Source organism: Tachypleus tridentatus, chromosome 6 (genome assembly GCF_004210375.1).
Source record: "Tachypleus tridentatus isolate NWPU-2018 chromosome 6, ASM421037v1, whole genome shotgun sequence".
In the NCBI taxonomy this organism is placed as follows: domain Eukaryota; kingdom Metazoa; phylum Arthropoda; class Merostomata; order Xiphosura; family Limulidae; genus Tachypleus; species Tachypleus tridentatus.
This window is the reverse complement of record NC_134830.1, coordinates 38,349,733-38,366,140: the sequence shown is the minus strand read 5'-3', so window position 1 is coordinate 38,366,140 and position 16,408 is coordinate 38,349,733. Positions and strand designations below refer to the sequence as shown.

Sequence of the window (16,408 nt, the reverse complement as noted above, 5' to 3'; positions counted from 1 at the left end):
CGACGTCCAGTGTTGTTGGGCTCCCTTTGTCTGATTATTGTTTCAAACTACGCAGGCGTAGCTGTTCCGAACTTGTCATTTTTTTACATCGCCCGATTTTGTTCAGCGATGGGGGTGGCTGGCATACAGAATGCAGGTGTTTGTCTTTGTAAGTAGTTACAGAAAGTTTGTTCTTGTTCATCTCCGTATGATGTTATTAGAGTTAGTAATATTTGTAATATTTTAACCTCGTTTTCTTGTACGTGAAAAATAATTCTACCACCTAACACCAAGGGTATCAGAAATGAAATTTTGAATAATGTCCACCGAAACGTGGGCCCTGTTTGTCTTAGATGTTCATTCCTCCCAAAATTTAGTGTCTTCTATTGTGAATCAAGTGTCTTCAAAATTCATATAGTATTGTCATTTTAATGGTAATAGTTTTAATGTATAAAACTTATGAAATTTCTATTTTTCTTTTGTTTATTTTATGAGATAATATATATTAAGAAAGCCAGCGTTATTTCATATAATAACTATTCAAATGTACTTCCCCCAAGTTGTATGATGACATAAAACAGATTCAGATCACTTTGTAATCTAGGATTTTTCTGGTTTGTTTCTGCAGTAATGGAAACGATTAGCCCAGAGTATAGAGCTTGGGTATCAGTTTCATTTTCGTTCGGTAGGATTATAGGATTAATCATTCTTCCCGGACTAGCTTGGATAATCAGAGACTGGCAGTATTTTGAAGCTATAACTGCATGCAGCTGGTTACCGATGTTGATCGCCTGGTGGTGAGTTGGGGAATATGTTCTGTTATCTTGTAAACCAAAAAACTCTTAACTTCCAATATGCAGTAGGTCAGCGCTAAGATTTGGGATTTCTCTCTCTGCGGTAAACGCAGTAGATAGCCAGATGTAGCTTTCATTAAAACAAGCAAACTTAACACCGTTTTTATAATTGTACCACAGTTTGATTACTTTAGAAGTATTTGTAGCATTAATAAAATACTAAACTATAGGTTAAGAGCTTTATACTATTTATTATTGTAGCAAAATATTTCGATTACTTTAATGATTCAGTACAACGTCACCAAAACTCATAAACTATTTACAGACCGATATTCGGAATGATCGATAGTCCATTTAGTCGAATTTAATAAGTAAGGAAACCACCTTTTTTTGTCGTATATACAGAACTAATTAAACAAGATATTTGTACGATCTTCATTAATTATTGTATGTCTTATCCTTCATAATGGACAGTAAGTCCAGTATTATAGATGTTAACCCAGTTATGTATTTTTACATCGAATGATACATTTGTACAATGTTAATACTTAATTAACGATATATAAGTTTTTAGCAGCATTGCTATGTGTTTGTAGCTCAGGTCTTCTTCTAACCGAATTAGTGTTAAGTATTATAAAACTATAGTTTATAATTACGTTGTTTATATTTTTTCTGGAATATGTAACAGCTGCCATCATTATTTTTATTAATCCTAATGTCATATGTGTGGTAAAATTATTGTATTAATAGTATTACTATTCGTGTGATAATAGAATTGTAGAATAGTATTAATAAATACGTGATAGTATTATTTTATAAATAGTATTAATACTTGTATGATGGTATTATTGTATAAATAGTATTACCACACGTGTGATAATATTATTGTGGATATAGTACTAATATATTCAATAAAATCTTTAACCATAGATGTGTTTTAATATTTTAGGTTCCTGCCAGAATCTCCAAGATGGCTTCTTACCAGAAAGCGGTATACAGATGCAGAGAATACCATCAGGAAGTTTCTTAGTGTCAATAAACTAAGTGTTTTAAACCTAAATCACACGATGAAGATATTGGAAACAAAGATTGAATTGGTAATTAATTTATATAATGAAAGACTTGAAGAAGAATTCTGAACATGTATTTCTTGCATATCTAACAAGGGCGTGCGTAGGAATATAACTTTTACTGATATCGAGGGTTAAGCAAACACACACACTATATATTTGTATACAACTTACGAGTACAAACACGTACATCACATGCAGAGAAAGAAGTATTACACTCATCAAAATGGCAAAGTTTGTATGCATATCATTACTGTGGGAGGGAGAGCGGTTTGCTGAAGTTTCTGCACGCGTCTTTTGTCATATTGTCGCGCCAAACATGCTCGCCCTTTCAGCCGTGGGGGCGTTATAATGTGACGGTCAATCCCACTATTCGTTGTTAAAAGAGTAGCCCAAGAGTTGGCGGTGGGTGGTGATGACTAGCTGCCTTCCCTCGACTATTACACTGCTAAATTAGGGACGGCTAGCACAGATAGCCCTCGAGTATCTTTGTGCGAAATTCCAAAAACAAACAACTCTTGTCTTATTACTTTAAGTGCAAAACTGGTTAGTGGATTATCAATACTGTTCTGTACAAACTGTAAGGATTAAACCCTGGATTTTAGCGTCATAATATATGAAGATTGCTGTTGAGTCATCAGACAGAGATAGAGTAAATGAAACCGTAACAATAAAATAATTTATAATAACATTTTTTGGATCATTTTATTAATTTTCTTTAAATTAACTCTATAATTCAATTTCATGATAGTAGCGAACTAAATAAGCCTATATAAAAATTAAAAAAGAGTCAAACAATGGCGTATAATAGCAGTGTTTTATTTAATTACTACTTCCCTGCTAGTATTTACAACACTAAAATGAAGGGTTCGATTCCCTTGGTAGACGCAGCAGATAGTCCGCTGTTGCTATGCTATAAGAAAAACACACACTTTAACCACTAATATTAATATTATAATTAAAATAATCCAACACAGTATTATAACTTCATTCGCTTGATTCAACTACTTTCTCCTTAAATGTAGTTTTTTTTTATGTTACACTTCTCAAAAGTTAGGGAAATCATAAATTCTTCGAGAGACATTTTTAGCTCACACTCGATAACGATAAAAGATATATTTCATGTCTAGGTAATTTGGGCCGTCGCGGGTTCGAATCCCTGTCACAGCAAACATGCTCGCCCTTTAAGCTGTGGTGGCGTAATAAAGCGCAGGTCAATCCCACTCTTCAGTGGTAAGACAGTAGCCTAAGAGTTGGCGGTGAGTGGTTACGACCAGCTGTCTTCCTTTTCTTCTTACACTGGTAAATTAGGGACGGCTTGCGCTTACAGCTCTCCTGTAGATTTGCGAGAAATTCAAAACAAACAAACCAATAAAAGATAATGATAAACTTTAGAAAATGAAACCTGCGTAGCAAAACGTGCACTTTGAGTCTTTAAATATTATAAGCATTAAAAAAAGATGTCTGTCACTTGAAATTTGTCTAATCAGAATAGTTACCTCATGGAGATATTCTTCTAAAGTTGAATAATGTCTCTGAAAACCTTGTTTCATCTCAGTATGAACTTGGCCCGGGACTCGACATTCTGTGTTGGACACAGCAGAGAGTCTAATGCGTCTTTGTTGTTAAACAGAGATAGAGCACCCAGATAAAGATTAAAAAAAAAAATATCGCTCATTTCATTGAAGGTGATTTATCATCACTTGATGAGAACAGGAGGTAAGCCTAACCGAAAGAACAACATTACTGAAGCAGCATGTTGTAAAATACATATCCATTAACATAAGTATCACTGATCAAAGGAAGTTACCGACATAGTTGGGCCTGGTATGGCCTAGCGCGTTAAGACGTGCGCTTCGTAATCTGAGGGTCGCGGGTTCGCGCCCGAGTCACGCCAAACATGCTCGCCCTCCCAGCCGTGGGGGCGTTATAACGTGCGGTCAATCCCACTTTTCGTTGGTAAAAGAGTAGCCCAAGAGTTGGCGGTGGGTTGTGATTACTAGCTGCCTTCCCTCTAGTCTTACAATACTAAATTAGTGACGGCTAGCACGGATAGCCCTCGAGTGGCTTTGTGCGAAATTCCAAAACAAATACAAAACAAACAAAAAGACATAGAAGTTAATTTCAGTAAATAATATAAATAATTCGATATACAGATATAACTAAGAGTAATAAAAGCAAAACTTTTAATAATTGTGTTGCATTAATACATCATTCGGGGTTCTTGCTTTATCATTATTTTCAATGTATAAATAATTCTTGTTAAATCATACGAGTTCTATGCTAGTCTTAAAATCATACATGTAACTAAAATTGTGAAATATTCTACAAAATAAAAATTGCATATAATATAGATATGAAAAATGCTAAACAAAGATATAGGTATTAGACATTTGAAACCACTAACAAAAGTAATCTTAAAGACAAAAGTTTAAAATAATCTTACTTATGAAAATCTCACTCAATCTCTTACTATCAGCTTGTTCCATTGCTATGTTGGCTTAACCAAAGGAAGACATTTCTTTGGAAAAGAAGCGTTAAACTTTGTTCAGGCTCTAATTACATATTCTGTACCTTCTATTTGTCTGTATAATATACAACTTCTCAACCACCACCAGGTGGCAAGTTCCCTTCTGCTATAAAATTAAATATTTTGACAGAAACTAAGCGATTCTTTTAATGAATATCTAGAAATAATCTTTCATCTTTAGCTCAGTTATTTTTCACGGTCAAATCTTCAAACCACTGAAATTAAAGTAAATAAATACTACTTGTTATTTCTGTTTTCATTAAACTTTAGGAAAAGAAAACAAAATTAACGTTAACTTCACTGGACTTGTTCAGGACTCCACGGCTGCGACGTATAACAATAGAAATAATGTTTGTTTTGTGAGTATTCTTCGACAATACGTGCTTTTATGTAACACGTGAGCATATTTATGTAGATGTATTGTATTAGTGATACATTGTCAAACATAACATTGAAACGTTGTTGGTATTAATAATATAATGTTTTAAATATTAATTTTATATTTATGATAATATTTTTTCTGTGGCATAAATCAACATTAATCCACAGATAAGAAACTTTTGTAATTTGTGGCATGATTGATGATTTTAATCCCGATGTAGTCAGTAATATTGAAGTTGTTTGTTCTCTTCGAATGAATAAAACCTTGAACACTATAACCAGTATGATATACGAAATATTCTGGAGAACTTCTCTGGTTACTATGGTTACATTTAGAAACCTCATTTTATTACCACACTAGACTCAACGTGATGCAATGTTAAGCTTACTACATTACTATGGAAACTTCTCTATATTACCTCATTTTTTATCACTCGAATAAACAAATGGAGAAACAGAATATTAATGTCGTTTTTTTTTAAATATATATACATTATTTCTTGTTACCACAACCGTTGTTTCTATGAATGAAAATCTTTAAGCATAGCCTGTTCTGATTCTCACTTACTGTACCTGGTTTTATACTTTTTAAAACAAGTTTGTTGCTCTTAAAACATTTTAATTTCATTTACTAGTAACTGTTTTGTTTTGTTTTTAGTATCAACATGTGTGTAAATTTATTTTCTCGACAACGAAGAACTCTTGTTCTGAAGAACTACAAGTTTTCCTGTTGATAGTCTTAAGGCTTCTTTTTTGTGAGATTTGAAAAGTTACTATTACTAAATATCATCAATGTAAAATGTGTCAAGTTTACCCAGACATGATGGATTTCTACTGTCAGATGAGAACGATAATTTTAAAATTAGAAATGATTAAAATCACTGAACTTGAGTTTATATATTTTAAAATTCTTCATATTTTTATTTCATTAATACCTTAGTGAGTATTTAAATGTACTGTCATTTTAGTTAGATGAAATTATTATTAAATAAAATCAACCAAAGTATACAAGTAAAGTTCAACATATTTATCAAGATGAAAGGATTTGAATAACTTCAGTCAATTTAACATGACATAAGATAATGTGTATGGACAAGAAATGACTTATTGGTCACTTTCACTGTTCCATTCTCTATGCCAATTTGCCTTATCACTAGCAACAGCACACTGCTTGGATGGCTTAAAAGACTAATTAGCCATTATACCAAGGTACTTTTCTTTCATGACACTGTTAAGGTTATTACCATCCAAATTATACTTATAATTCTAATTATAATAACCCACATGCATTATTTTGCCTTTATCATAATTGAAACTCATCTGCTACTGATTTGCTCAACTCCTTAAATGATTAAAATCCTTTTGTAATGGAACAGCATCCTTTTCACAGGGATCAGCATCCAAAACTTTGATATCATCACCAAATTTAAGTAATTTATTTACCATTCCTTCATCAATGTGATTAATACAAATCAAAAAGAACAATAGTCCTAAGACTGAGTCCTGAGGTACCTCGATTGAAATTTAATTCAGTTTGACTGAACTTTATTTGTAATAACCTTCTGCTTTCTTACATCTAGCCAGGCTTCTATGCAATTATTTTAATTATTTTCTACACCTATAAAGATAAGTTTCTTTACAAACATTTTATGTGGCACATCATTAAATGCTTTCTAAAATCGAGATAAAAATCTAAGTCTACACCGTTATCCTCAGAGATAACTTTGTTAAATGACTTTGCATAGTCTCTTTTATCAAACTTTCCAAAACCTTTTCCACAACTAATGTAAGACTAATAGGCCCATAATTGCTGGAACAACTTCTATTACCTAACCTGAGACATTAGCTTATTTCGAATCTGTTGGTACTTGTCCACTCTTCAGTTGTGACAAATGGTTCATATATCCAATCCTTGACCTCCTTTAAAACCATTGAGAAAGATTATCTTGTCCAAGAGCCTTATTATTCTTTAAACGTTCCAGTTTATTTTTACAAGCTCAGGAGTTATGCAGTTGTCTTGTTCAACTTTGTTTTTCAACTATCAATTGTTCAATATAAGGAATATTGCTTAAGTCTTCATTAGTAAAAACTAAGAAAAAGCAGAATTTAACAACTTAGCCATTTCATAATGATCAGCTTCGAGCCTTCCTTTATCACCTCTCAAGGTTCCTGTCCCCATACTAATATTTTTTTTACCCCTAATGAGCTCTAAAAACTCCTTACTCTTAATTTGTATGTTTTCATCCAAATTATTTTTTCATACATTCTTTTCGACGATGTAATTTCCTGTTTGATCAGCTTTCTGTAATGGTATTCTTTCATTTTATTTATTGCACCCTGTTTGATCCAACTTGGTTTTTCACTTTCAACTACCCTTTTCTCTCAGTAAGGGAATAAATTTGTTTTGAATTTTGAAAAAATTGTCTATAAATATTTTCGCATTACCTCAGTGTCTCCAAACTTGCCCACTTCACAACAGATAACACTGTTGTATTCCTTCAAAATTTGCTTGTTTATAATTGGGAATCGAAATATCATTATAACTGTATTCTAAATACAGCAAGATAAACATAATTCAGCAATGATCACTTTTACCTAGGTCTTCTGCAGTTCTCACCCACTTAAATTTTTCTGTTTTAGACATTAACAATAAATCCAAAAGAGCATTATTTCTAGTTGTGTCCTTAACCAATTGCGGAATAAATCCATTTTAAACAGTTTTCAGAAACATTTCTTCCTTACACCTTGACTCTAATGTTTCCCAATCAATATGTTTGAACTTAAAATCACCAATAATTATGACTTAATTAACAGCTGTAAAGTTTCTCAATAATTTCATCAGTATCATCTGGTGGTCTGTAACAGCTTCCTACTAAGAGCTTTTTTTCCTTGATATCCACTAACAAAAACCCAAATGAATTCAATTTCCTTGCTATTATCTTTGATATTCTCAACGTCAAGAGGATGTAATTCACACTTTACATGTACAGCCACTCCTCCCCCTCTCTGTACTACACTGTCCAAATTAAATAATTTATAACCATGTATTTCAATGAAAGTTTCTCAACTAAAATATTTTAGTTATGTTTACACTGAACCGAACGTATTAATAACCAGGACGATTTGACACTTGTATTATAAATATACTTATATAACTTCGTTTGTTGACTATTAAAGAATAAAAGCCACGATTATAAAGCAGTGAGCCAATGGATGCGGACTTTGAATTTATAACCGGTTTCAGTGATATTCTGTCTCTTCCGTATTTGATACTTATGCAGTGTGCAACAGTTTGAGAAGTGTGAAAAAGAATTACGTGTCATGTCCGCGTACGTGTGTGTGTGTGTTTGTGTGAATTGACAAAATAGATAATTTTGATAATGTGTAGCTCTATCCAAAGAAAGTTGGTACCTGATAGAAAACTAAACATTAACCTACGACAACCACAACCGTTTTCTTGTCAAAGATTTTTTAATAAACTTATTTTGTATTACTATCTAGTTTTGTTTCATCATTTCTGTACTACGCATTGACCTTTGACTCGGCTAGACTAGGAGGCAGTATGTACATCAACTTCTTAATCTCAGCTGCCGTGGAAATCCCTGTTTGTGTAGCGGCCCCATTACTAATAAAGTTCGTGAAACGAAAACCACCATTCGTAGTATGTTTTGTGGTTACTAGTATTGCCTGTGTTCTGGTGATTGCTGTTCCGGAAGGTTCGTGTAAAAGTAGTGAAAATCTTTGTTTTAAATTCTGGCAACTTGTAGAATAAATATGAAAACCAAAACTAAAATCAAATTCAAAACACACAATAAAACTACATTTGGCCTAAGACGAAATTTAAAATGATGGCAACGTAAAACTACCGAAATATGTAGAATCTTTTAATTTTGGCTTTAGGCCAAATACAGTTTTATTGTGCATTTTAAACTTTTACTTTATTTTTAATATGACGTCCTTTTTAATTAAAAACTATAAATTACTTTTAACATCTAACATGCTTTCATACTCGTAACGTGTAACAAACTAAAACAACTGGAAGCAGTATTTGTTAAGTGTAAAAAATCACATGATTCTAAATATTCAGTGAAAATGTGGTTATTCTGTGGTATATAAAAGTATCTCGTGAGATAATTCTCTTTGTCTCTCTCATTTTTTATTTTATGACAAATAATAATCTCGTTATTTTGACATGACCTTTTGTACCTGCATGTTTATCATTAGTCATGACAATGACGGCTTGTTGAATTTATCTTCCTGTGATATCTTTATAGAGTAAGAGTATCTAACTTACTACTGTAGTTTAATGGTAACTGGATTAATGGTGTTTTAAATGTATATATTTATTTTACACAGATATGGTGGCAACAAAGATTTCACTAACTATGATAGGAAAGATGTTCATATCCATTACTTATGGTATCATGTTTCTCTATGGAGGAGAAGTGTTCCCCACTGTTATTCGTACTGTGGGAGTTGGCACTTCTATCATGTGTTCAAGGATAGGAGGGGCAATCGCTCCTTTTGTCCGTGAATTGGTGAGTTAGAACAAACTTACGTTGTGATAAACATTTGTATTCCAGGATTAAGTTTCATCCTTGTAGATACAAGCCGAGATAAAGATTACTAAGTCAAACTGGGTTATAACAACCTTAAGAGATACAAGCCGTTCAAGAAACATTTATGTATTAAAGTATACCAAAGTATGTATTGCCTCTCTCTCACCAGACATTAACTATATTCTTGTAGAAACACTGACCGCCTTTGCTTTATGCACGATCACATTTTTCATATATCAAAATTTTCACATGACAAGGTGACCACAATGTAGATTAAATCAACTAACACATGTAATTGAAAATGAATTAAATTATAAATAAAAGGATAAATAGAATTTAGTCGAATTTTAGTCAACTTAGCGTTACGTTTTAGAGCTCGAAGAACTATAATTTAGTGTTGGATCCTCTCAGCATAAAAATCGCTAGACAAACAATTATTTAGCTTTTCGCTAAACAAAACAAACATTTAAGTGATATAATTTAAAACACTATAAATGTATCTATATACAGTTTGTCCCTGAAAAAGAAAGGTCCCGGGGTGCTCAGGTGGTTAAAGCACTCGACACGTAATGTGAAGGTCGTAGGATCGAATCCCCGTCACATAAAACATTCTCGCCCTTTCAGCCGTGGGGGCGTTATAATGTTCGGCCAGTCCACTATTTGTTGTTAAAGAGTTGTCCAAGAGTTGGCGGTGGGTGGTGATGACTAGCTGCCTTCCCTCTACTCTTACACTGCTAAATTAGGGACGGCTAGCGCAGATAGCCCTCGCGTAGCTTTGTGCGAAATTCAAAACAAACACTTTTGTTATATTCAAACAACAGTAAAAAGATATCTGTTGTTTATCCTGTAATTTTACTTCCTTTTATTTAGAGACATTTGTAGGAAAATCTTCGTTATTCATCCTACAGTGCTAGTTTCGGTTCTACAATGCAAAGTAACGGAGACGTTTCTGGTTGAAGTCACTACCTCATTTGTTCGTTGAAAGTTATTACTGGATGAGTAATATAATATGTGACAGACGTTTTGTAATAATCTGCGAATTAAACTCTTACCTTCTTGTCTTATTAGTGACTTATAAAACACGACCTTTAATCACAAAATAAAATGTTGTGAAAACACTTTCTGAATAGCAGGTAAAATAACATTTTGAAAACTTAAACAACTGATAATTTTTTCAAAATGAAAATTCATATTTTTTACTTAATACGTCGTTCCTTAGTAATTCACTAGCCATAATAGTAATAAATATATTATTTCGCCCAGTTTGTAACTGTGAAATACACCTTGGTTTATTATGAAGTAGACCGTACCATTATGTTGAATATAAATGAATTAGACACGATAGAAACAAAGTAATCCGTCCGGAATTATAACACATGTTATTTCATTGCAAAAGTTCCAAACACAGTGAAGTGTTGTTTAAAATAACAGTGTTTAACAGCTTGTCAGATCGTTTATATTCCTTCGCTATTTGACAAGAAATGTATTTGTAACAATATAGCTTTAAAAACAAAAATTGTATAAATTAAAATTATATTGTCCTTCTAAAGTAATTGTACATTTAAGAGATGACTTATTTTAAAGTTCCAAATTTATTTATAAGTTTAAGAATAAGTTACAATAAGTCCGTCTATATTCTACTTTAGAGTAAATCCACGCACGTCGCTGTACCTTCAGTAATCTATGGTGTTCTGTCAATAATAGCAGCCATTATGGTCTTCCTTTTACCAGAAACATTTAACAGACAACTTCCTGACACAATACTGGAGATAGAGAACCCAGAGAAGTAAGTGAGCTTTTAATCTAGATTTATAATAAACCATGACAGTGACGGTGTTGAAGTATTAAAAGTGAATATTTTCTAATAAATATGAATTCAGAGAACAACATTCTGAAGTTCACTTTTTATTGTAAATATATGATTCTGACACGTTTTTTTTTTTCCATCCGGCTGTTTAGTGATAAGCTGGAGGGCTTATAATTCTAAAAATGAGGATTCAATACCTGCGGTCACTACAATTCAGGTGACAGATTGTTCAACTTTGTGTTTAATAAAATCGAAACAAAAGACTGTCATCAGTCCATACTCTGATTTAGTTTGTTATAAAATAAAGTTGGAATCTTTTGTTGTTCTTAGGATTATGTGAGAATTTAAAGTTTAGTTCTTGATGTTTCAAATGACAGCAAAATTATTGTCAAGGTTACTTTGTAATTTGGCAGTCCAATTGTTCCACTTGGTTGCTTGGTTACATTTTCAAATAATTAAAATACTTTTGGTTTTGATTCCCGAGGTGAATACAGAGCAAATGGTAAATTATGCAGCTTTACTTTTAATTAATAAAACAACAACAACAATATATTTAACATATTTTGTGTAAAATTTCATCGTTTTTCTATATGAATTATAAACGGAAATGTCTAACTGTTTCCAGCATTAAAACATGATCTCAAATATTCTTGACAAACTAAATATCAACCATCTTCGGGTACCAAGAGGAGAGAGGGATACAACGTGAGCTCACCCAAGCATTATATAGGAGGGGTATCCGAGAGTAGGTTTTGAGTGTAGCTGTATTTGGCACTAGTTATTGCGTTCTTTGTACCCCTCCGCCTCGGTCAGAATCCCTTGGACATCATATTTGAAACTGTATTTATGCTCTTCCCAAAACACGTACATACACACTCAGAAACTAACGAAACCAAATTTGACTTTCGTTCTTAAATATTATGCGCGAATTTTCAAACGTATGTTTTTCGAGTAGTAACCACATTGGAGCAGAATGTCATTGGGGATAATGGAGGAGTTTTGTTGGTATACTAAGACCTCTATGAACTGTTTGTTTGTTTTTTGAATTTCGCACAAAGTTACTCGAGGGCTATCTGTATTAGCCGTCCCTAATTTAGAAGTGTAAGACAAGAGGTAAGGCAGCTTGTCATCACTATCCACGGCCAACTCTTGGGCTACTCTTTTACCAACGAATAGTGGGATTAATCGTGACATTATAACGCATCCACGACTGAAATGGCGAGCATGTTTGGCGCGACGGGTATGCGAACCCGCGACCCTCAGATTACGAGTTGCACGCCTTAACACGCTTGGCCATGCCGGGCCTCTATGACTGTGGGGGGACTTTGAACTCCGATGTAGACGCGGGTATTTTGATAGTTATACCCAATTTAGATGTGAGCTTATTTGGGGAAATAAGCAATAAATCTCCTTTTATGTTTTAAACAAGGTTTTTCCCTATTATACAATTATACGAAGATTCGAAATATTTTAAAGAAGCTGCAACTTTATTGTTGAGTTATAGAAAGATGCCTTGGTTTATTAGTATTTAGTTAATCGCATATCTAAAGTGTTCTAAAGAAACTGACGGAAAGATGAAAAATGTTGCGTAGTATTTCTGAGCAAAGCTAACAGGGCTGAACATTGTCAATTTCCCATGCTTGTGATTAAATACCTAAAGCGCTATCTATCTTGTGTTTAAGTTAGAACTAAAGAATATATTTGGAAATATATGTAAAACAGTAACATTTATCTTATATTTTAAAATAAACATATCAATTCGTTACATTCATATCTTTTCTTATAGACTGACCAAATATGAGACAAAAGGTCCAGTTGAAGAGACTGAGCTTCCAGAACCAGTAACAGCATGAAAATATACGCATAAAATCTATTTTAATTTATGTTCAACTGCATACTAGAAATGTTTTACTGACTTATATTTTAAGAAAAATAGTTTGTTGTGACGTTTCTAATATTTGTTTAGCAGGTACTAAGAGGTAAAAGTAGTAATTTTAATAAGTAAAACAAAAATTTATTGCATGGGTTTCTTTGTTTTTTAATTTCGCGCAAAGCTACTCTAGGGCTATCTGCGCTATCCGTCCATAATTTAGTAGTGTAAGACTAGAGGGAAGGCAGCTTGTCATCACTACCCACCGCCAACTCTTGGGCTACTCTTTTACCAACAAATAGTGGGATTGACCATCACATATAATGACCCCACGGATGAAACGGCGAGCATGTTTGGTGCGACGGGGATTCGAACACGCGAGTTGATAGGGTAGAGCTTATAGAACATCTATGTATAAGTGATCATTTCCCATTTAACTTTGATGTTTTTATGGATATGGAAATACAAAAATGGTGATATTTTGGGGAAAACATTTCAAATACATATTTTGAAGCAGTAAAACAAGAATTATATTCTATTGGTGGGTAAATGCATTAATTGGACATACTAATCAAATGTGGAAAAGTTTCAAAATATCATTCTTAAGTATTTAATATTGGAAAGTTACTTATAGAGGAAAAATACTACTTAAACGGGTTGTGTTAGAAATGACGTAAAGGATAAACATTCAATAAAAACATTATAAAAATAATAAATTTATATTTACGACAATGGCTGGAGAATTAGAAAACTACAGAATATGAAAGTGTTGATGAAACAAAACTTAGGATATCAAAACTATAAAGAGAAAGGTTGACTGAAAATGTAAAAACTAATAATTAGAATTTCTTCAAATATATTAAATTTTAGGATGGGAGTAAAGCCTTTGAAATATGAAATCGTAGAACTAATATCTGATAATTATTGATGACTAGGTCATTAAATTATGCGTTTTTTTGTTTTCACTAATAAATATTTAAACAGCATTCCTCAACCTGAAGAGCTGCTAGATGTAAACAACCTTGAATAAAATTATCACATTAATTCTGAAATTGTTAAGAAAGAACTGGGAAGTTTAAAAAATGGCTGAGAATGTTAGATAGATAATAAAACACAAGGGATTTGAAAGACGATAATGATTCGATGTGTGAGTTACTTGTAGTAAATTTTGTCTTTGAATGGTGGACAGGTGCTAGAAGGTTGGAAGTTGGGCAATGTTAGACCTCTTTTCAAGGGAGGAGAAAAAACATGTCCCTGTATTTACAGTCCTATTGGACTTGCAGAGTTGGTGTGAAAATGTTTTGAAATTCTGTAAAAGATTTTTTTGCAAAGTCATTTAACAAAGTTTAGAATTTTGTTGGGTATTGATTATCTTCTCACAACTATAGAAATATTCTGTAATATGTAGAAACATTGTTGGTATGGTCTTAGTTCATAATTATGTTATTTTTAACATTTATTATCATATCTGCAGTTATAATAATTCAAATTTTGATAACTTGATCCTTTCAATATATAATCCATTTGATCTTTTTTAATTGTAGTTTGTTTACTAGAAGTTAAGCATGAAACTACATAATGTAAGAGTGAATTTTATGTAAATATATCTACATAATAAGCTAACTGTTTTCTCCCCGCCACAGGTATCTAAACCCAGTTTTCTTGAGTTACAGTCCTTCAGTTTCACTGCTCAGCCACGAGAAGGACACAGTTAAAAAAAAATTATAAATCAGAGGTAACTATATAAAACTGAAAACTAAAATCCGGTGTTCATTTGTCACTACAGAAAATAGTGCAGGTAACACAATATGTAACTTTCTGCATAGAAAACAACAGTAACGAAAATTGGTTTATTATCCTCACAGCGATCATTTTTATTTGCAATTTTAAATCTTATTTGTATGTAGCAGCAAATAAGATACGTTACCATTTAATTTAGATTGATCTATGTTCTTTCTTACATTAACTTCAAGCTACTCCAGAGTTATCTGCGCTAACCGTCCCCAATTTAAAGTTATAGACTAGAAAAAAGACGGCTAGTCAATGCCGTCAACTCGTATGCTGATTTAATTTACTTATGGGATTTAACAGTCAATCTTATAACACATCCACGACCACATATTGTAGAGGGATAAAACCCGTTCTTTTTTTCGGTTTCACATATTAACATGAACGTTTCCTTTGGGGTTTAAGTTAAATCATTCTTGCTATATTTGGGTACAGTGACCCTCAATGCCTACTCTCAAATCTCTTCAGTTCGTGTTGTAACCCCTTCCACAAAAATATATTAATTGTTGTTAGCCAATTATACATTGGACTAGTTGCCGAAACTAAAACTTTTTTTAAAAAAATTCTGCTTAAAATAATCAAATGTATCATGAATTTGTATTTTCCGACAAGTGGCAAAAGGTTTTTGAGTTTTTACCTTCAACCAATGAAAAAAGAACGCCAAATCAAGTGAGAGAAGAATGATACTAATTACAACATGGCCAACAGAAGTATTAAAACATTTTGTGAGAGTGCCAAAAGATTTATAAAACATAAAAATCTGTGTCTTAATAACGAAATAATCTCAAAGAACAATTCAACTTTATTTTACGACAAAAATAAATCAGACTTTACCTAGAAGGTTTAATTATCAATTTTGTTTCGTCCAAAACTAATTTAACGGATGGTGAAAATGAGTCTACTTATGGGATTAATAATGGAAAATGGGTAGACAGTTGAGATGATTACTTAATTCATTATCGGGAATTAAAACCTTTACTAAACTATAATATATATTTTATAGGTACACACAACGGACATGGCGGTGGAATTGTTATATATACAAGTTCTGACCTAAAGTATAAATTTAATTGCAATTCTATTATTATTACTTATCATATTCAATTATGCAGTTATACTCACGAATAATTTCATACTGTTCTTTATATTTATTATCTATCATCTGGTAGATTGAGTGATTTTTTCGATACTTTGTAATCGGTTGTCAATAAATCAAGCAAAATAACTGAATTCTTTTTACTTGATTATAATGTAATTTTTTTCAGTACACTCAATCTCTTACTGATCGTAGATTGAAATTAACAGTTTGATATCTATCATTTATACATATTGTTGTATTTACCAACACACTAGGTTAGTAAGGGCTGCTGTATAGACACTGATAATACTTTATAAATTGTTGAGATGTTTCAGATCATTATGCATTAATACTGTCTTTTGCTGTATCAATAATTCCATCAAAGTTTATTACAAGACAATAAAAGTCTTATTAATGGTACAAAGTCAAAAATTTTAACTTTACTTTAAGTTACGCTAATTATAGGTGGAGAACCAAATGTTGATTCAGGTTTGTTTTTTTTTCCTTTTCTGTAGAGCACCATTGTAGATATCATAGTACGTTTTCCATTTG

At 32.4% G+C, this 16,408-nt stretch overlaps 1 protein-coding gene across 1 annotated transcript; it reads left to right on the top strand.

Moving 5' to 3' along the window:
• Positions 1–14,042, top strand: LOC143254527 (solute carrier family 22 member 6-B-like). Its single transcript, XM_076509699.1, has 8 exons — positions 1–148; positions 608–776; positions 1,723–1,870; positions 4,644–4,732; positions 8,256–8,470; positions 9,111–9,292; positions 10,960–11,099; positions 12,907–14,042. The coding sequence occupies exons 1-8, from the start codon at positions 109–111 to the stop codon at positions 12,971–12,973; spliced, it is 1,050 nt and encodes a 349-aa protein (XP_076365814.1). The 5' UTR covers positions 1–108; the 3' UTR covers positions 12,974–14,042.
• The last annotated feature ends 2,366 nt before the right edge of the window (positions 14,043–16,408 follow it).